The 20,713-nt window shown below is 48.7% G+C and overlaps 1 protein-coding gene across 1 annotated transcript; it reads right to left on the bottom strand.

Moving 5' to 3' along the window:
- Window positions 1–16,937: 16,937 nt before the first annotated feature.
- On the bottom strand, window positions 16,938–18,975 carry ANKRD9 (ankyrin repeat domain 9). The gene is made up of 2 exons (XM_032188654.1): window positions 18,943–18,975; window positions 16,938–18,214 (listed from the first exon to the last, which is right to left on the bottom strand). The coding sequence occupies exon 2, from the start codon at window positions 18,144–18,146 to the stop codon at window positions 17,268–17,270; it is 879 nt and encodes a 292-aa protein (XP_032044545.1). The 5' UTR covers window positions 18,147–18,214; window positions 18,943–18,975; the 3' UTR covers window positions 16,938–17,267.
- Window positions 18,976–20,713: the final 1,738 nt, after the last annotated feature.

Below are 20,713 nucleotides of genomic sequence, written 5' to 3'. Positions count from 1 at the left end.
ACCTAATTTCAGGGGAACTTTTGCTCATTTCACGCAGCCATCGGGAAGCTGACAGTTTTGGGTGGGGGGTATTCCCACTTTGGAATAGGAAGTTGCATGTTGGGTTTGTAGTACGATGCAGGAATGTACAAGGCAGCTTTCATAATACCTGTTATGCTATATTTGTGCCTCCAGCCAGTGCTTTAACATTTGGACTCAAATTATTTTGAGTACCAAACATAGATGTATTAAAAGCAAAATGGTAATTGATAGAATTACCTGTATATCCCATTAAAAATTGTGATATTGTGAGAAAATACTTAACAATATTGTGATTTTTAGCTATGTTAGCTAAATTTGAAGTGTCTTATACTTAACAGATGTTGCAGCAGAGGTATGTGATGAACTGGGAAGTAACCTAAGTTAATCATTGCAGTTTATTTTTCTTTAAACTCTAAATCTTTTTTGAAAGATACCTCATCTTTTTTAAGCAATAGGACTACGGATGAGAGAACTTTAGTTCAGTATGTAGGCGGAGGAGTTATTTTGTGTTCGTTCTAAGCTTATAAACCATCAGAATGTTAAAGCAGCTGCTAACCAATACTGTAAATGAGCCAGCTTCAGAAAAGGCCAGGTGTTGAACAGTGGGGAAGTTTCTGTTTTGAGAACTTAATCAATACATACAGAATAGGATGTGTTTTCTTTTTAACCTCTGTTCTCTTTCAGAATAATTCATGCATGTACTGCACTAAACTTGGAACAAACGTGGTGCAAGGTGAGAATGTAGATCTGTGGAGAGAGAACCAAGTTATGTCACTTTCTTTTGTTACTGTTATTTTTAGTACCACTTGTGATACTGGCTGTCAGTTCTCAGTCTGTTCTTTCAGTCTTGCAGGGAGGACAGCTTTGTTTCCCTTTTACAGATGATGTTTACTTCATTGCTAGCTCATCCGTATATGGAAAATACCCCCAGAGGGTTTTTTAAGCCTGTCTGGCAGTGGATTGTAATGGAATCTGCTCACGAAGTAACCCAGTTTGTTTTATGCAAGCATAGCTTGGTATCTTGAGGACCCCAAAGAGGCTGAAACTCAGCTTAAATGTATCTTTTGGCAGCTCCTGAATCAACCACTTTGGAGAAGGGATACGAGTACTTCTCTGCACCCTACCAAGCACCGGATGCTCAAGTACAGTGGCATTATTTAATAGTGACACTTTTGTATTACATTTTTCAAAGTCATCTTAGTAATGGCTTGAGCTTGCTAGTTGTTTGTTTACTGTATGATACTGTACCTTGCTATGGTCGTTAATATTAAATTGGTGTCGAGCTCTTCTCAGACTACTTTTTAGGGTAGTTTTAATAAAACTAGGATTTTTTTTTTATTTTATTTCTGTATTTAGGTTTTCGTTTGTGCTTTGAGACAAGTGCAATAAACTAGATTTTTAAGAAATAAATTACTGTGGTAAGACTCATCTGTTGCATGATTCACAAGAGTTCTGTTTGTCTGGAAATTGGCTTGTGCTGAAGACAGAAATGCTTATGAAACCCTTACCTTACTGTTACCCCAGATAATATGGTAATGGCAGTGTAAGAACCTGGGTACTGGAAGGTATATTTCATATATTTCTTGGTTGATAGGTGTGTCCAACCAGCAAAATGATCATCTTCCAAGCAAAGAGAATTAAACACTTAGCATATTGAATATTAAGCTTATGCCTCTATATTGAGATGGTCTTTCTATAATGGAAGTAAACAAAGTTTCCTCGCTTATACACTGTACAAAAATTGCACTTGTGTGTTAAATACTTCAGCCGTGGGTGAGGAATATGCATATGGTAGGAAACGTTTAGGCAGAAAATAGGTGATTGTGCCACGTGCTGTAACTGCACCCTGCTTTGCATTTTAAAATATCTGAGCTCATCAGAAGACTTCCTGTGTTTCTGGACTGTAACTGTAACAGCTGAGGCATAATAAGCACCACTTCCCACATGGGCAGACTGTTTCCTGATGGAGCTGTGACCTGTGTAACTTCACACAAGAAGGCATAGCCACGAGATTAATGACAATTCAGGCACTTAAACCCACTTCCAACCATGGGAATCCTGCTCAGATTCAGATTGCAATGTCTCTGCTAATTATGTTGACAAACTTGTTCAGCTGCCTCTGTTGGTTCCTGCAGGGAAATTCTGGTCTCCTTACAGCATCAGCCTGCTCTGTTATACAAGAGTGATCCTTATGTCACCGGAGGGATGGCAGTTCAGATGCCTGAGTTGGGTTGTTGTGAAACACCCATCTAGATAGCTAAGTAACTCTTGTTTTTCTGCGTTGCAGCAATAAAAAGGAATGGAAAATGTTGAATGGCACACAGCAAGTCTTTCGCTAACAAGTGTCAAAATACTTCCATTGCTTAAGTAAGGTAGTAGAGTTGCTGTTGGGAAATGCTGTTACTGCTAAGAGAATGATGACAAAAATTCTTAGTTGTGGTCTTAGGCTATTGTCTAAACATAGATTTATTATGCAGGAACAAAGAATTTGGAAAGAAAAAGGTTTAAACCTGTATGAAGGGCATCTTCGGTGCGATGTACAAGAAACCCACTTTGCAACACACACATGGACATCAGATCTGAACGCCTTAACACTTCTGCATTGCTTTCTTCATGAATCTCAAAGGCACTAGTGGCTTATTTCAGAGTAGCAGGGCATTCTGCCTTGTCTTTTTGCTTCTCTCATGAAAGTCCCTTCAATGGCTGAGCTGTTGGCACGAGTTCTGGATGAATTTTAAGGAACAACCTCAGAGAAATTTTCAGTAAATGATGTTCTGAGTCTGAGGGACTGCAATTCAATTGCCCATGTGTCTGTGCCTGTGCCTTGTTGATTAGCCAGTACAAAAGCATAAATCATCCATGAAGATACTCAAATCTACTCATTACTGTGGTGAAAAATCTCTGGCCTTTAGTTTTTACATTAACCAGCCCTGTCCACATCCTATCCCTACCTGCAGGAGTAGAGAGATAAGATCTTAATTAAAGACTTCTAGCTGTAGAATGCGAGATGTGGGTTTTATTCCTCTCACAGCCTTCCAGAAAGGAAAAGTTGCATGTATCATGATGGCAGGTAGCCAGCAAAGAAAGCTGGTGTATCCCTTACCAAACAAAGTAGCTCGCTCTGGTTGTTTGATAATGAGTTACTCTGATTAAAAATAACCACCACACTCTCACTTCTGCAGAAGAGAAGAGAATTTGTAATCTAAAGGACTGGATTTTAATTAGTGGAAAGTGAAAGCTGAGCTGCAGTCATCTTCTGTGAGTTACTATACCCAGAGCTGTGCTGATAACAACTACAATATCTAGATAAACAAAAGTCCCTGTAGATTGCTGAATGGTGATATCTAGGTTCATCACAGAAATAACTATGGATTACTCATCGCTTGACATCGAGATAGGAAGTGAGGTTTGGGGTTCAATTCAGGAAGTTCTGTAGCTAAGACTGTGGCTGGTAGCACACTGGAAGCTAGGTGAAATTACCCTTGTGATTTGTTTGGTCTTTATCTGACTCAAAGTCTATGCGAAAAGATCTAATGAAGTTGTTACGTTAGCCATAAAGTTAAATCCTGCTTGATGCGGGTGGGGGAAGAAACAAGCAGTGGAAGAAGATCTGTTTGAGAAACTTGATGTTGCTATGAAACACAGACTTATCAATTATACCTATAATTGATTTCTGTTTTCTAACAGCTAACACAATGATAATAAAATACCAAAAATATTAAATCCCTTAAAATGAAAAAAATGCTCTATCTTTGGCCTTCAGAAATGACTAAAATATGCTGATTTTTGTAGCCTGTGATTGCCTGAAGCACTGAGTAATGCACAACTGAATAGCACTGAATGAAACTGTAGTTATGGATTAAGCTTTCAAATATTATTCACTGTTTCTGTCCAGTATAGAAGTAATCTGATTTATTTTTTAATACATCTTCCTCATAATCTCAGTTGAGATTCACTTTCTGTATATAAAGCTGGAGGAAGGAGACCTAAATTTATAACACTTGTCCTTTAAATTTTCATATACAGAGAAAATATGCTAAAAGATGAGTACAGAATTAGACTAACACCCTGTATTTACTATCTTGATTTTGCACAAGTTGATGGCATGCTTTATTTGCATATGGTAGACCTGTAGTCTAATGAGTGTGGTGAGTCTTTGTCAGGAGAACGCTCTGTTATTATACTAGTGCATAGATACCTTGTATATGGAAAGGAGAAACGGTATAGATATTAGTACATCTGTTAAAACAGGAATATACAGTAGATGAGTCCTAGTTGAAAAATACATCGCTGTATTTTGCCTGGCCATGTGCTGGGTGAATTTAGCAAAGCTCATCTGAGTCAGATGAAAAATCGAGCTAATTGGAACTCTCTCAGAAAAAAAAAAAAAAAAAAAAAGATTGGGAGGAAAGTTCCAGGGAAGTACCCAGCAGACTGCCTGGCACATGTACCTGGCTGAGCAGCGGGGGCAAGGGGTGTTAAAAAAGAAGGAATTTGCTTGGGCTAGAGGTGGGGGGTAGAGTGCAAGTGCCAGCAAGAAACCCCCAGCCCCTGCTTGCTCCAGGGGACAGCCAGGCAGCTGACTGGGGAAGGGCAAAGTAAGTTGGGTAATTGCTAGGACGGCTGAGATTTTATTTGCTCAGCTCCCACGCTTGTCTCTCTAAATCTGTTCTCTGCCTCGACAGATGGGCCGGAGTCTGCTCCCTCTGAGCTGCACCCAGCGCTCCGAATCAGGAGTAAGGAGCACGTGAACCAGCAGATCTGCAGCTCCTTCCACCGTGCTGTGGTGAAAGTCAATTATTGTAAGGAGAGCACGGTAAATGATTGGTGTAACACTTTGAAATAACAGGTTTATCACTGTTAGTTCGCTTTATAATTACCGTAATAATAATGCCAACCTCGTTAAATATTAATGTTGGTGCCATAGGTACTTGTGTAGGAGATCTATTCGTCTTCAGTTCTAATTAGCTGGTTAACAAAGTACTGTCAGCATGGGCTGGGCGTTCAAAAGAACAAAAGAAATCTGAAGTGTGTGTTTGTACTAGGAACAGAGAAATTGCAGAGCTGAATCCTGTTACTCCTAAGGCCTGCTGACTTCCTTTCATCCTGTTCTTTGCCTGGTGGAGGGATTTTTCTCCTGCCCTTCCATTGGAGCTGTGTGGTGAGATGGTGCCCACACAAAGCATTGCTGGGAGGAGAGCACAGGGCTCTGTAGAGGCTGTTCCAAGTGTGTTGTGTCACCTTCTTTTCTTCCTCCCCATCTTGCTGATTTTAATTGCTGTATGACAGGAGCTGAGGTCCAGGAAGGCGGCAAAGCTGTTCCGTCAACTTAAACTCTACTATTTTGTGTAAATTGAGGTTAAAGCCAGCGGGGCTTGTGTTACCTTTGACCTTATATGCCCTTGTCTGTAGTTCTTTGCAGCATGTTTTTCAGCATTGCTGGCTGCTTGCAATATGGTAACTTCTTAAACCTGATTTGAATAAAAGACTTTCAAGATGGAAGGTGACAGATGTTTTCTTTTTTTTATTTTTTTTCCTGTTTTTTTTCTTTCTTTTTTTTTTTTCCTTTTTTTTTTTTAAGGGAAAGAGATACCATATCTTGCCAGATGAGTTTTCAAAGCACGCTGAGCAAGGTGAGCTCAGCTTTCACTTAAAAGGCCATGCTTCATTCAATCCCTGAGTTTCGCAATCAGAGGTCTGGTGATTTCTCAAAGCCAGCTTTAGGAGCAGGCTGGCATCTGTCTTACTGTGAGGTTCAGAGACCTAAAAAGGAATATTGTCTGTGCAAAACTATACTTGCTAAGAGCTATCTCACTGTTTCCCATAGCATATTTGTTCTGGACAACACGGACAGACTTATAGCCCACCTATAGTTCCCTACTCTGCATTTTGCCAGCGGCCACAGTGAGTCTTTTGCAGATCTCAGCAAAAATGTAGATTTTTCTTAGATTTGTGTCTAAGGTTTCTTACTTCAGATCTAGGGTCCGTGATAAAATTCCTGAAGTCAGCCAAGGTGGAACGTGTCAGTGTAACACAGGCATAAATCACATCCTAGTTCATATGTCACAAGTAAAACTTTCTTCACGCTAAATTTCACAAAATTTCATGCAGTTTTTCATTTTAAAAGTCAACATCGTGGGGAGTAGTACAGCTTTTGTTGTATCGAGGACCTTAATGGGTCACAGTGACATTCAGCTTGAGCTGGTTATTTTTGAAATCCAGAGTTTAAGGGACCGAGCTATTAGAGCTGTCTCTGATTGTGTACCCGGCTGATTTGCATATCATTATCTTATTTGCTTCCTGCATTCAAGATTCTCATCTTTCATTATTGACCTCTGTTATTTTAGCAGTACCAACTTGTACAGAGTGAATAAATCTAAAATGGTGATTTCCAAAACTCTTGTGTGAATTGACCCGGATCACCACTAAAACTTTACTGCAGATTTTCCTGTGCTTTTTCCATCAGGATTCTAATAAAAGCAGAGAAGTTACACGCTTCTGTAAAGCAAATATGGACCGCTTGGCAGTGCCTGATGGAACATCGTATGAGAATCCCTGCTCAGAAACACTGCTGCGGTAGAAATGTGTACGTAGTTATTCTTTTAGGGAAGGCAAGTGTAACCTGACAACTATGAAAATTAATTTATTTTGTTTGTTAGCACTGGTATCATTGATCTGCTGGACTGAGTTTAACTCTTCCCACCAGCAGATTTACAGTGTCTGACATGAGTTGTCATGAGAAGCTCAAGAAATACTGGTGACAAGTAAAACCTTATGGTGGTGACTGGAAAAATAAACAATCTTTTGACTAAGAAGGCCAAGCATGATGATGGTTTTTATTAGTGTCAACGCACAGCAAGACAAGTAGGGAATGCTGGAACACTTGTCTTTCATGTTTAGTCTTATATACATCTATGGCAAAGCTCTCACTACAATTGGTCTGGATGTGGCTTCAGGAATGTTATTAGTAGGATCTAAGGCTTCATCATATGATGCCTCCAGAGGCAATTTTGCTTTTGTCTAGCCAACTAAGGGATGTTTTTGGAAGCCATCCCAGGCAAGTGATTTTGCAAAATAAATGCATCTACTTTGAAGTGATAGCCAGGTACCAAGTGTATGAGTCGCTGCCAAGGAAAACAAAAATTTTGACATGGATGACACTTGGGGAAGGAACCATCTTTTTCTTTCCCCTGTATCCTGGTGTTTCTGATATAGTCCAGATAAGCAAGAACTATCCTTGGAAGTCACTCTGTGCCAGTGGTTGGGGAGCAGGAATGTGTATATTCAAAACACAAGTCACAGGAGGACCTGTGTCACAGGTTTTATATAGTTTGCAGGTTGGGTCCTGGGTGAAGCTCTTGCACATTGCAATAGTGCTGACATAGTGCTCTTTCCCCTCTGATACTGATGTGTTTGCATCTAGGTGACTACAAACAGCTGGAAGCACCTGAATTTCAGAAAAGAAGTTCTGAGAAAGCCACTATTAATAATGAACTGAGCAGAGAGAATGCCTTGTGGAGGAAAAGCAAACAAATGAACAAAACCCACAAATAAGTCAGAGCCTTTGAAGAACACCTAGCAATCCACAGTTGCTACAGTGAGTAGAGATGATAAGATTGTTTCAGGAGATGCTAAAGAGAATAATTCTGACCTGTGGAAGAAGAATGAGCAAAGCGGAATTGGTCTTAGTGGCAGGAAACATTTCCTCACAGTAAAGCTTACTAGGCTGCGCTGTTGTCTTTGATAGGAAGTGGTGGCAGTCCCATTCTGTGAGGCATTTAACACTGGATAAAGGGAACAATCCCTGTAATGATATCAAGGGGTGAGAACATCGATCAGAGCCATTTGATCTTTTCTTGCTTTGCTTGATTTCTTTGTGTCCGTGGTGTCAGCTTGTTTTCATGTCTAAGCACTCGTGCTTTTTGGTTTGGTTTGGTAGATGTGAATGGTGTTAGCAGAAAGTCAGGGCGTTTGAAGGTGCAGAGCACGTGCCTCTCACAGTGGTGTCAGCTGGTGCTGCAGACACTCAGCGTGTCTGCAAATCAGCCCTCCAACTATTTCAGCCTCCATGTAAGAACAGCCAGGGCTGATTGATGTGAAAAAAGCCTGTGTGAAAACAGTGCTCTTTGCGGTAAGAGGGGAATGAAAGCAACCACCAGCTAGCAGTGCGTGCAGCATAACTCTGTAATGCTTGTCATGTACCTGGGGGGTTGTTTGCTTTGGTTGTTTTTATTTTCAAAATCAGTGTGTCAAGAACATAAGATGAGAGGGATTTGTTTGACCTCTGGTTATTTGGCGTTAGAACCATATGACAGATTTATAATAGGAAAATGGGTAACTTATGTAGTAAATGTGTTTTGTGAGGCTGTAGGTGCTGGTTTCTATGATCTTTCTCCCCAGAGGTGATCCCTCCACAAGTGGATGCTCACATTTTGTATCAGCCTTTGTTTTCATCCGGGTGTCATGTTACTTTTTTATTTTTTACCTTGTAATTTGTGTCAAAGTGAGCCATCAGCTGTTCTCTGTTTTCCTTTGGTAGCAGCAGCACTCTTCAAGTGATGGTCAGCAGACGACTTGCCTTTACCTGTAGGCAGGGGAAGGAGAGAAGGCAAACAGAAACCAGAAATGGAAGGTTTGGTGCTGGCAGACTTAGTGTGCTTGGGAGTGGCTTCCAAACATTGCTCAGAAAGGAGTAACCCAGGTTGGTGAGAGAGGGTGGTGTGGTCCTCATTAACCAGAAGTTCATCAGAGTGTCAGGCTTGCAGTTTACAATAAGGGTGTGGGCTTGAGAATAGCCTGGCTGTTGGGACAAGTACATCCTTCAGTAATAGCAACAAAGCAATAAGGAATTATGTTTTCCCACTGCAGAGATTAGGAAAGTAGGAGGGCAGCCAAAAATTCCATGATCACCCTGTTAGTGCTAATGCTTTGATACCACAAAGGATATGGGCTCCCCGTGGGCACTGAGCTCACCGCTTGCTATCACAGTGCTGCCCTCTTGCCAGCTGAACCAAAAGGCACTGGCTCAGCTGGCCAAGTTGGCTTGTCTTCTTCACAGAGACCATCCAATTGAGAGAGGTGGGGTACGCATCTCTCTGCCACACTATAGTTAATGCCTAGGTCATAAAGACCACTCATGATCAACATCACATCACAAAAATGCAGGTTCAGTGTGTGTCCCATCCCTGCAGAGTCCCTGCATCAGTGTCGGATTTGTACTGAGCAAAGCTTCAGCACAGCCTGATTAATGAATGGAGCTTGGTAAGGTCACAGGCTGAAGCAAGGGGTATGGTTGCATAAATTTCTGTGCTTTTGTTTTAGCAGAGAGTCTGCACAAGATTTGTTTGGTATCTGAGCAACCGGTTTCTAAAGCATCAAATCCCAAGCAGAAGGCAGGAAAGAGGTCTTTTGCTTCTGGAACCAAAGACTTCCGAATACCCTCCCCGCTCGGTGTCCCAGGTTTGGTGTGGCACGGTGCCACTCTGCTGTGCGTGAACTGCTCATGCTGAAGAAGTGAGTGGAGGCAGATGCAGGCTACCAGCCGGGATCTGTCACCTCCCAGAGTGAACATTCAGTGCTGCTTAGCACCCCGAAAGGCACAGCAGTCACCGAGCAGAGCCTTTCCCATGCGCTGGATGTGGGCAGAGCCGAGCCCTGGGTTACTCCCTCCTTTTGCCTGGCGTTGGCTTGTAAAGTTACTCACTTGCTATCAAGGGCAACAAAGCAATTAGCTCCCACTCTGTTCTCCTCCCATCATTCAGCAAAGAGATCTGGAACACGGCAGACTCGCTGTTTGAGCAGGGCACAGAGGGTTGCAGCTCTCTTTTTGGCCGCGGCAGCCTTAGCTGCGCAATAGGGAGAGACGTTTGCCTGATAACTCCCTGCCTTGTACACGCAAAAATGCTGTTTGCAGGGACAGCGTGGACTTTTTGCAGGGACAGCAAGGACTATTCCAGGACAAGGTTTGCTGCTAGCTGGCTTGTACTGAGTGAGTACTTGTGAGACTCAAGCATTACCAGCCACCACAGGGCAATTGCTGAGCAGGGGACCTCTAGTGATAAGAACATTTGCTGATATCTCTTGAGGAAACGGCTTCAGCCGAGGAGCTGGGATTGTAACTGCTCTGTGTGCTCTGTAAACTGGTAAGGGGAGGAGATGTGACGTGAGCTGGCTGTTCGCTATGTGGGCACTGCATCAGTGCCACAGGCATATCATGACTAAGGCACGTTGTACGTAAGCATTGCTGATACCGTGTGGTACCAAAGAATTAGGACCTCAGGCTCCTGCAGCGTTTGTGGTACAAATATTGCTGTGCTTGGCCCCACTGTCTGCCTGACTGTGCTGTCCTCACCATCGCCCGGATGCCTCCTACCCTGTGCTTCCCCAGGGGTCTGGGCTCCCTGGGGAGCCAGGACTTAGCAAGTCCCCAGCAGTGAAGGACAGCTTGGATGGCAGCCACACTTGTCACCTACCAGTGTCTCACACTGCAGCCCCAGCCTGGGGGTGATGACCCGGGGGAGAAGTCACAGTCTCCTGACAGACCAGACTGGCTGGAACAAAGGGTTGTGAGGAGATCCACCTGGAGACTTTCCCCTAGAGCTGGATGCCATGGCCCTGCCTGATGGGCTGATAGCTTGCTGTCCTATCAGGAAGGTTGGGATGGTGTTTTTGGATGTGAACCAGCCATCGCCGGCCAGCATGTGCAGAGCTCCACCAGCAAAGCCAATGCTCTAGTTCTCCATGCTGAAGGCGACCTGGGCAATATGCACACACCTAGCCACGCAGCTGGCGTTTAACTTGGAAGGAAACGTTCCTTTAAAACATCCTGCCCTATCCACCAAGTGAATCAGCAAGTGACTCACCCGGTCTTGCCTCCCAGCAGCTCCTTACCTCAGGTCTGGCTCAGAGGGTGTTTTTCTGTCAGGGCGTTTTGGTCTAACCACATCCCTACGGCTGCTGCCGGCAGAGAGGATGAGACAGCAGCAAGGCTGAGTCAAACCCTGGGCATCTGAAGAAGGAAACAAACCTGACAGAGCTGCTCTTTTCCTGCTGGCATGTGAGAGTTTCCCCTCGCGAGCATGGGGAGCTCTGTGATGGCTCTTGTCAGACTGCCATGGCCAAATGCGTGCTGCAGCTCTGCCGGACAGCAGCAGAGGTCACTGGCAGATTCATTCCTTGGTGCCATGGTGTCAGCTCATCCCTCTCGTCTCACCAGTTCCCTGCTGTCGGGTGAAGCCCTGTGACATTTTTAGGAGTTTTCTTAGCTCTGTGGTCCCTGAGGCCCTAGCATCCCTTGTGCTGGGCAAGCCTGCAAATCTGTGTGCTTAAAGTGACAGAAGCAATGTGCCCCCCACCTCGCAGACCTGGTGGCTCTAGGACAGGCAGTCACTCAGGTCACCTCCATTACTGCTTCCAGGCTGTTTTGTCCAGCCTGCTTTTGGCTGCAGGCCTGCCCATGCTTGTCATTAAAGAAGGACTAAAAGCAGCTTGGTTTTGAGTCCCTCCATCTTGTTGCTTTGAGTCACCAACCAGCAATAGCTTGCCTTGTTGCAGGAGTGGGAGAAAGCGTGAGAGCGCTAGCAGATGGCTTTGTAGGAAAGGACACTCAAAACTCGGCTTCTCAAGGGACTTGGTTCTCTCTCTTACTGCAAGTTAGAAATTACTTATCCTTTTAGGCTTTGCTCTAAAGGGCTGCCTCAAATGTTGTCAGGGAAATGACACTATTAAAAAACATGAATGTGATGTGGTGTAATGTGTTTACTACAATTTACTTGCACCATTAAAAGGAACCCAATGATTATAAAATAAAGTCTGAATATTAAGAGCACAATGCCAAAAACACCACTCCTACATCAAAACAGCAATTACTGCCACGGCCAGAACAAAGGAGCCGAGGGACAATTTTGGGCAGGGGAACTGCTGACAGAGAGAGTATGGGGAATGCCCCAAACCGAGCCAGGGTCTGGGGACACTGCCTAATCCCTGGCGTGTGAGTGAGTGTGGGAGGACAGGCAGGGGACCCCCAAAGCCTGTGAGAGAGGAGCCATGGTGTATGGGGCAGAGTCGGGGAGCCGAGCAGCCCTGCTGTGGTCCTCCTCGGGGCTGGAAGCTGTTGCCTGTCCTGGCTGAGGCGTGCAGCCAAGTGTTTTCTGCCTGGAAGTAATGGCCTCTCTCTCTCTCTCTTTTCCTTTGTCTCCCTTCCATTGCTTTTCAGCGGAGGAACCTAAAGGAAGGCTTGCCTGGCTCTGGTTCCCTGCTCGCCTCCCCGCTGAGATTGATGGAGCTTCCTGCCCTCCAGTTTGCCTTGGATGGGGAGCATGGGGAAGGGGAGACTGGTGTGTGACCTCCTATTCCAGGCACATAGATGGCTCACCATGGCTCAGGATGGCTTGCATCAAGCCTGAATGTAAACTTCTTTATTTTTGCTAATTTGCTCTCCTGAAGGAGGAGTGTTGATTTAGACTATATTTAGCGATAATCTGTAAATATGACGAGTCTGTCATCATCAGAGACTTCTGAAGACTTGCTTTGTTGATTTATGGGATCTTTCCATTTGCCAGCTGAACCACTGGGCAAAGAGATATCAGTCCTTTCAGAGGTATAAGGGAAGAGGGGAGAAGCTTTTGTATCCCAGCTGTATTTCTTTTAGTAACAGTCAAGGCTTTTTATTTTTTTTTAATTTTCAAACTGCTGCATTTCTGTTTTCCTGATAAATGGGATATGTTTTGCAAGAGAGCTCTGTTTTATTTTTGTGCTGTTCCTGCAAAAGAGTGCACCTGCTTGGTGGTGGAAGGAGCAGGAGTAAACCAGTGCAAGCAGCAGCCTTGCAAAATCATAGATGTGGTTCTTTGGCATGACAATAAAGGACAGTCTGATGTGGTCTGAGCAAGGAGCAGGCAGAGTTTCATTTTGACACATTGCAGGTGGAGGAGAGACCGCTGAAGCCAGGCTGGGCTAGACCATGGTGGTTTAGCCTTAGAAAGCTTCTGCCACCAAGCAGTGATGGAAATCATGCCATGAACACAGGTGTTATGAAAGTTGGTTTGCAAGGATTTACAGTTTAAATATTAAGCACATATCATGGGTTTCTTGTTTGTTTAGTTGGGGGCATTGATCTGAAGATGGGATGATGCAATGCACAATGATCTGCTGATGTCAATAGATTTGTTACATTGCAAGTCAAAATCCTGTACGACTTGAATGTTAGGCACAGGACAAATAGGGATTAGGAAACAAGCCTGGCACCATGGCCCATTTCTAGTCTCTGTCTTTCTCTGCCTCTGTACCCTGTCTTTGTCCTTGCTATTTTCAACTTCACCTTCAAAGCAGCCTGTAATTGCAGCCCAGCCTGTAGCCAAGGCCTCCTCTCCCTGCAGGTCCCGTGCTCTGTGCTTCTCTGCTCCCTCTCCTTTAGGCGTTGCCTGCTTGGCTCGGTTTGCAGGGACTGTCCACACGGAGGAGCCTGATCGTTAGCAGCTCCCTTTCTCTCCCCTGAAGCTGTCTGAAACCTTACCTATTTGCAGCAGATTTCCGTCGTGCAGTGCTAAGCTGACGTTAGGCTCGATATTCCATGTCTGTGCATCTTCGTGAAGGGGGTGGTTCTCAAGCGTGTGTAATTCCTCCATCTTCTGCTGTGTGAGGTGCCCACCTCTGGCAGAGCTTGTACCAGGCTATGGCCATGGCAAGAACAAAAAGATTCAGCTTTTATGGCAGGAGAGTACATCAGAGAGCAGGACTGAGGCAGGTGTTAGAGTAAGGGTTGTTTTTTTTAGACTATTTAAGCCACTTAGTTTTGTGTTCGTATCAATTTAAGTTCATTAACTATTTAATATGCTTGATAAAAGAAGAATGTTAGAGATCCCAAATCCATCTTTTGACTGAGCTACTCAAAATACTTCGGCTCCTCCAGCAGACACTAGACAGGTTTTGTGACTCCGAAATGCTTAATGGAGCTGTGGAGAGGAGCTGATTGCGAGGAGGAGAAACCAAAAGTAACGCAGTACTTCCTCTCTCCTTGCTTTCAGAAGGAAAGGGTTTCAGGCCTTCTTCACCTGCCATAGTGAATAAAACCACTCTGCACTAAAAGGTGGGTAGTATAGGAATAATTTTTGAAGGTGCTCGAGCAACACAGGGGAAATATTTGTTGTCTTCCCTCATTGTTTCATGACAGAAAGCAGCCTTTTATAGGCGAGCTGGCTAAGCTTTTCAGGAATGCTGGCTCTATACACTGCTGTATATGCTTCTGAAAGCATTTCCCACAGATGAGTAAGTTGCCTTGTGCAGCTAAAGTAATCCGTGAGGTAAGACAGAAGCTTTTAAGTGCCTTAAGTCCTTACTCCTTGGCTCTCATGTATTAGGGCTTGGTAAGAAGATTCACCACACCTTTGTGCCCTGCTCCCGGCCTCCAGCACAGGCCGTCCCTGCCTGCAGAGGCATAAGGACTGTCCCAGCTTGCATTATTAGGCTCGGCAATGGTGTTGCCACTGGCATTTTTGCTGTCAGCCTTTGCCAGGGGATGAAGAACTGAAGGGGCTGTGGAGCCTGAGCTCTGCTGTGCCCCAGGGCCCCCGGTGCTGGCGAGTCAGGCCGAGGGAAGCTGCTGCCCCTCCTGCTTGGCCAGCGGCTGGACAGAGGCCTTCTGTTCCCAGACTGAGAAGCCCCGGCCTTTTTCCAAGCCGTGACTGCTTGAAAACAAGCCTGGGCCCAGCTGGGCGAGTGGTCTGTGTAGTCATGGCTGCAGTTTGCCCACGTTTCCCCTCAGCCTCCCCAGATGAAGCCTACCAGCTTCACACCAGCGAGCCACACAAAGCGAGGGCCATCAGTGACCTTTAGCAGCATGGGCTCAGCAGCAGGCTTGGCTTCTGTCCTAGAGTTACAGGAGGGGCACAGCAAGGAGCTCATCACACTGTATTGAGTGGGGGGACCCTTTCTGGTTGCTGAGTGAATTACCCAAAAGCTGGTGGGAGGGGGCAGTCGGCCTTGGGTTGTTGCAAGGCACGGGGAGGGCCTGCCCTACGCTGCTGATGCAATAGGATTTTGGTAATGGAATCCAGGTGGCGATGAGGCCACGTCCTGCCCAGCCTGTCCTGCTGTCCTCATGTGTAATTAACCTCCTGGCTAGGAATCTGGAGCGTCTTCCAGCATCCCGTCCAAATAACCAACTCCCCATCGCTGAATTGCATTACATCTTTGTCAGCAAGGTTGATGAAGCTTTCCTGTCACCCCGGCTCTGCCTCGTCCTTTACCTCAGGACACTTTCCGATGTGCAAGTTAGACCTGATTGCTTTACTTCTTGCCAGTTATGGATGATGCTTCCAGAGCATTACTCCAGAAGCAGTGTGGAAAATGTACTAAAATGAAGAATTTAACAACATAGTTTTTATTATTAAGAAGAGAGGAATTATTTGGATTTCTGTATTTTTTCTCATCAACAAGGCAGCTGAGGAGAATAGTTAGAGCAGGTACACACTTTCCAACATGGGCCCTGAATTCCCCACGATAACTGGTTACAGCACGTATCATCTTGGTTTCTTGGGAAAAAGGAACATTTGCTCTTCTAGGAAACATTTTCAGTGCCATCAGTCTAAGAATAGCAATCTTCTTTCTGCTGCATCTCAAATTTCAGAGGTATGGCTTATCTGTTATCATGCATGCAGTATGGAAATTTTTTTTAAATGAAATACCACACTTCTGCTGAAGCATGAATAGCTTCACTTATAGTGCCTCATTCTGTGACTTTTTACTGTTTTTCTAACCAAAGTAAGTTCATGAATAAAGAAATTAGTGTGTTGAGCGTGTCTTCTTATCTCTCAGTGCATCAGTTCTGTGATGATCCCGAAGGGAACTGCAGTGCTGAAACAGTTCAAGTGGCAAACAACTCCCTGCTACAAATTTAAGCACCGCAACAAAACAGTTTCACTGCTGGCTTCCAACAATAGAGGCAAAGCTGCAGCTCGGTGGCCTAGGAGATTCCTATTGCTGTGATGCTGCTGGAGCCAGCACAGCTCGCTCCCTGCAGAGCAGGCAGGGGCAGTGCCAGTTTTACAGGGAGGCAAGCAGCGCAACTGCCCAGGATGCTGCAGAGTAAAGGTTGCAGAGCAAAGAGCTTCCTCTGTACCTTTTGATTGGGATTTGACTTGTCTAAACACAAGCTTTGCAGGCAGGACATCACCCCTAAAGGGCTGTTCCATCTGGAGGAGCTGCAGGGATGTCTTGCATACCTTGGAGCATCTCACAAGGGATGTTTGGGATACCTGGTACCCAGAGGGCTCAGCTGACCCAAAACCATCACATCCCCCTGGGCGCTGGCAGCAGAGGAGCTGGAATCCATGCAAGAAGCTGCTGTAGCCTCCTGGGCATGGCCAGGCCCAAGCAAATCCCTCTGGGCACACAGGAAGGCAGGCAGAGCCTCCAGCTGTGCCACCCTCCTTCATCCCTGAAGGTGCTGGCACCTCACCCTGCAGCAGCCAAACAGAGGGGTCAGGGTCTCTGGTGCTGGCTCCTGCCAGGGCAGGAACAGCTTTGGGTGGGGGCTGCAGGCTCTGCTCCTGCCTTCCAGGCACCCCGGCTCTGCAGGAGGAACAGAAAGAACGTCACAAGGAAGCCAACTGGTACTCGTGCATATGTTAAAATACAGTTTGTTCAGCTGCATATCCCTGCCAGCCTTGTTTAAGGGGGATTTAATAACACGTCTTCTCTTTGGGTTTGTGTACAAGATTAGGAAGCTTTCATCTGCGCCTTTAAAAAAAAAAAAAAAGACCGCATCCCTGCCAAGATGTATTAGGAGAGCTGCTAAAAAGGAGTCATCCTGTTCCAGGACTGCTCGGCTTATATAACAGGGAAATCCTAACTCGAAGATACTCCCCCCCGCGCACTTTCTCAAGGCACATGCCATTTCGGAGTTTTCAGCTGCTTGATTTATAGTTTGGATCATATCTGCTGCTGGTTTATTTAGATGTATTTACAAATATATTCTCCCACATATCCTCCTTAGTACAGGCCATGTAACATTTTTATAAAATGCAGTGTAGACCTCACCTCACCACAAAGATCTTTAAATAAAATATACTGTAAAGTGCCAGATACAATTCTTTCTTTTTTTTCTAAAATAAAAAAAGAAAGGAAAGAAGACAGTTCTAATCAAAACAGGTACTTGGCGGCTGCTGCCTGGGCAGCTTCGTGCACCAGTAGGGTTTTAGCACAAGTCCGTTGTGTCAGGCGAGCAGGAGGCTCCCCTGCAGCCCCCTCTAGCTCTCCAGCTTCAAGTCCAAAGGCTTGAGGAAATGCGGCAGGGGCAGATCGTCCAGAGCCTCGGGGAAGTGCTCGGGAGAAATGGTCCTGATCAAGACGCGCATGGCTCCGACGAACAGCGACGGGGGAGCCAAGCCCACCAGGCAGCGGTACCTGCTCTCCCCTAAGAGGTCCTGCCAGCGCTGCCGGTTGTCCAGCAGCTGCTGCTTCATGGCGAAGGGCACGTCCTGAGGCACGAAGAGGAAGAGGCAGTCGAGGCAGAGCAGCTTGGCACGCGCGTTGACCGCCGGCGCCTGGGCCAGCTGCTGCAACAAGGTGTCGAGCGGGGTGTTCCCGGCGCCGTCGGGCAGGCAGGGCGAGGCGCCGTGCCCCAGCAGCAGCAGCAGGCACTCGGGGCGCACCAGCTCGCAGGCCACGTGCAGGGCCGTCTTGCCGCCCTCCACCCGGCTGCAGCCCCGGCGGTCCAGGTGGCCGGCCCTGTCGCCCGGAGGGAAGCCCTGCACGGCCTTGAGGATGCGGAAGAGGACGCGGACCCGGTTGTAGCGCACGGCCATGGCCAGGTGCGGGGCCGAGGCCTGGCAGCAGCTGAAGCTTTGGCTGGGCACGGCCAGGGCGCTCTGCGGGTACTTAGTCAGCAGGTGCCGGGCGTAGGGCTGGTGGTCGTGCACCAGGGCGTAGAGCAGCGCCTCGGAGGGCGAGTAGAGGCTCACCTTGCCGCCGTCCTCCCAGTGGAAGACCTCCATGGTCCGCATGTCCTCCAGGAACCAGACGGGCAGCAGGTCCCTCACCGCCTGGTAGAAGGCGAAGGAGGATTTCTTGCACTGCTTCTGCGACTGGGCGCCGCCGCCGCCGACCCACCGGACGCTCCAGGGCATGGCGGGCGGCCGGGGTCCGACGGGGGCTTCCTCCCACACCCGAGACCAGGGGCAGCATCGGCACGGACCTGCGGAGGCACAGAGAGGGGCTGTCAGGGGGCACCCACCGCGGGGAGAGCTGGTACGGCCCCGTACAGCCCAGTATGGCTCAATATGACCCGGCACAGCCCAGCATGGCCCGGCACAGCCCGGTATGGCTCTGCACAGCCCGGTACAGCTCCATATGCCCCGGCACAGCCCGGTACAACCTGGTATGGCTCTGCACGGCCCCATACAGCTCAATATGACCCGGCGCAGCCCGGTACGGCTCTGCACCGCCCAATATGAGCCGGCACAGCCCAGTATGGTTCTGCACGGCCCAATACGACCCGGCACAGCCCGGCCCGGCCCGGCCCAGCCTGTCATGGCTCAATATGACCCGGTACAGCCCGGTATGGCCCGGTACAGCTCGGCACGGCTCTGCACGGCCCAATACAGCTCGGTATGGCTCTGCACGGCCCGGTATGGCTCGGTATGGCCGGTACACCCGGCACGGCTCTGCCCGGCTCGGTGCAGCCCGGCACGACACGGAATAACCCGGTACAGCCCGGCACGGCTCAGTATGTCTCTGCCCGGCCCGGCACAGCCCGGCACGGCCCGTTCCCCCCCCGTTCTGCAGCAGCGCTCGGGAACCCCGTCTCCAGAAACCGCCTCCCGGTGCTCGCCAGCCCCGTCCCCTCCCTCCCTCCCTTCCGCCGCACAGCACCCGTACCCCCTCCGCTGCCGGTGCCGCTGCCGGTGCCGTGCCCGGGCTCACCTGGCTGCTCGGTGCCGCTGCCCGTGTGGGCGGAGGGGCGGCGGGAGCGGAGCGCGGCGCGGCGCGGCCGGGGCCCTTTATCCGCGCCCCCCCCGCCCCGAGCCGCCCCCCCCCGGCGCGGAGGTCGGTCAGGACCGGGGAACTGTCCAGCCGCCGCCCATTGGCTGCCGCCGCGGCCGCCCCGGGCGCTCATTGGCTGCGGCGGGAGGCCGGGGCCCCGCGCCGCCGCGTGCGTCACGGGAGGCAAAGTTCCAGCAAAGTTGGCGGCCGGGGACGGAGGGGGCGGGGCGAGGGCACAGGAGGCGTGGTCTGGGGATGGGGGCGTGGTCTAGGGGAAGGGGGCGGGGCCTGGGGGGCTGGGGGATTGGGGTCCTGGGGTCTGGGTCTGGGGGTCTGGGTGCTTGGGGTGTGGGTGCTCAGGGTCCTGGGGGGCTGAGTATTTGGGGTCTGGGTTGTTGGAGCCTGGGTGCTCGGGGTCCTGGGGGTCTGGGGATTGGGGTCTGCGTGCTCAGGGTCTGGGGTGCTCGGGGTCCCGGAGGTTTGGGTGCTTGGGGTGTGGGTGCTCAGAGTCCTGGGGGTCTGGGGATTGGGGATCTTGGGTGCTTGGGGTTTGAGTGCTTAGGGTTTGGGTGCTCAGGGCCTTAGGAGTATGGGTATTGGTGGTCTGGGTTCTTGGAGTCTGGGTGCTGAGGGTCCTGGGGGTCTGAGTATTGGGGGCCTGTGTGTGCAGGGTTTGGGTGCTCAGGGTCCTGGGGGTCTGGATTTTTGGGGTCTGGGTGCTTGGGGTTTGCGTGCTCAGAGTCTGGGTGGTCTGGGTATTGGGGGCCTGTGTGCTCAGAATTTGGGTGCTCGGGGCCCTGGGGGTCTGGGCGCTTGGGGTTCTGGGGTCTGAGTATTTGGGGTATGTGTGCTTGCAGTCTGGTTTCTCAGGGTCTGGGACATCTGAGTTCTCAGAGTCTGGGTGTTGGGGGTCTGAGTGTTGGGGGTCTGTGTGCTCGGAGTTTGGGTGCTCAGGGTCCTGGGGGTCTGGGTATTCGGGATCTGTGTGCTTGGGGTCCTGTGGGTCTGGGTGCTCAGGGTTTTGGTGCTGGGGCTGCAGGCTGTACGGGTTCCGGGCATGTACATCGAGGGCTGATGGGGTCCAGGGTGTGTGGTGCCTATGGGGAGCTGGGCACATGGGGTCTGGGCACTGCGGGCTTTGGGATCACCAGGCTCCTGGTGTGCTGCCCCTGGGCCACCAGGGAAGCGCGCTGGGGCTCTGTCACAGCCGGCAGCTCCGATACCGCTGCCCGTGGGGCTCCCCAGACTTCCCCTTGCTTCTGAAATGGGGGACACCTGCCGTGCTTCCCAGCATGAGGCTTGTGGGGGAAATAGCCAGGCGGGAGCTGAGATGTCACATTTCCTTACAGCCCTCTCTGAGAAGCCGCTTGGGGCCTTGGAGAGGGAGGGAGGGAGGGAGGGAGGCTGCAGCACGCTCCCCTTAACCCCGGAGAGAACGAAGGCGGCGAGGAACAACCACTGCCTTTGTTGTGAGTGCCCTGAGCCCCCATCCAGCTGGAAAACAATGCTGAAATTATGCTGGGTCAGGTTTGCGAGGCTGCTGCCCGCTGCTCACACCGATGGCCATGCAGGTGAACCGCTCCTGCCTGGTTCCAGATGAAAACTCACCGAGGACAACCACGTCCTCTGCTTCCTGCTGACCGGAGCATTTCTGCCCAGTTGCATCCTATTATTTCAGGTACAGGGTAATTTCTGCTGAAGCATGGGATCA

The sequence above is a fragment of the Aythya fuligula genome, chromosome 5 (genome assembly GCF_009819795.1).
Source record: "Aythya fuligula isolate bAytFul2 chromosome 5, bAytFul2.pri, whole genome shotgun sequence".
NCBI classification, from domain to species: Eukaryota; Metazoa; Chordata; class Aves; order Anseriformes; family Anatidae; genus Aythya; species Aythya fuligula.
This window is presented reverse-complemented; position numbering and strand designations above follow the sequence as displayed.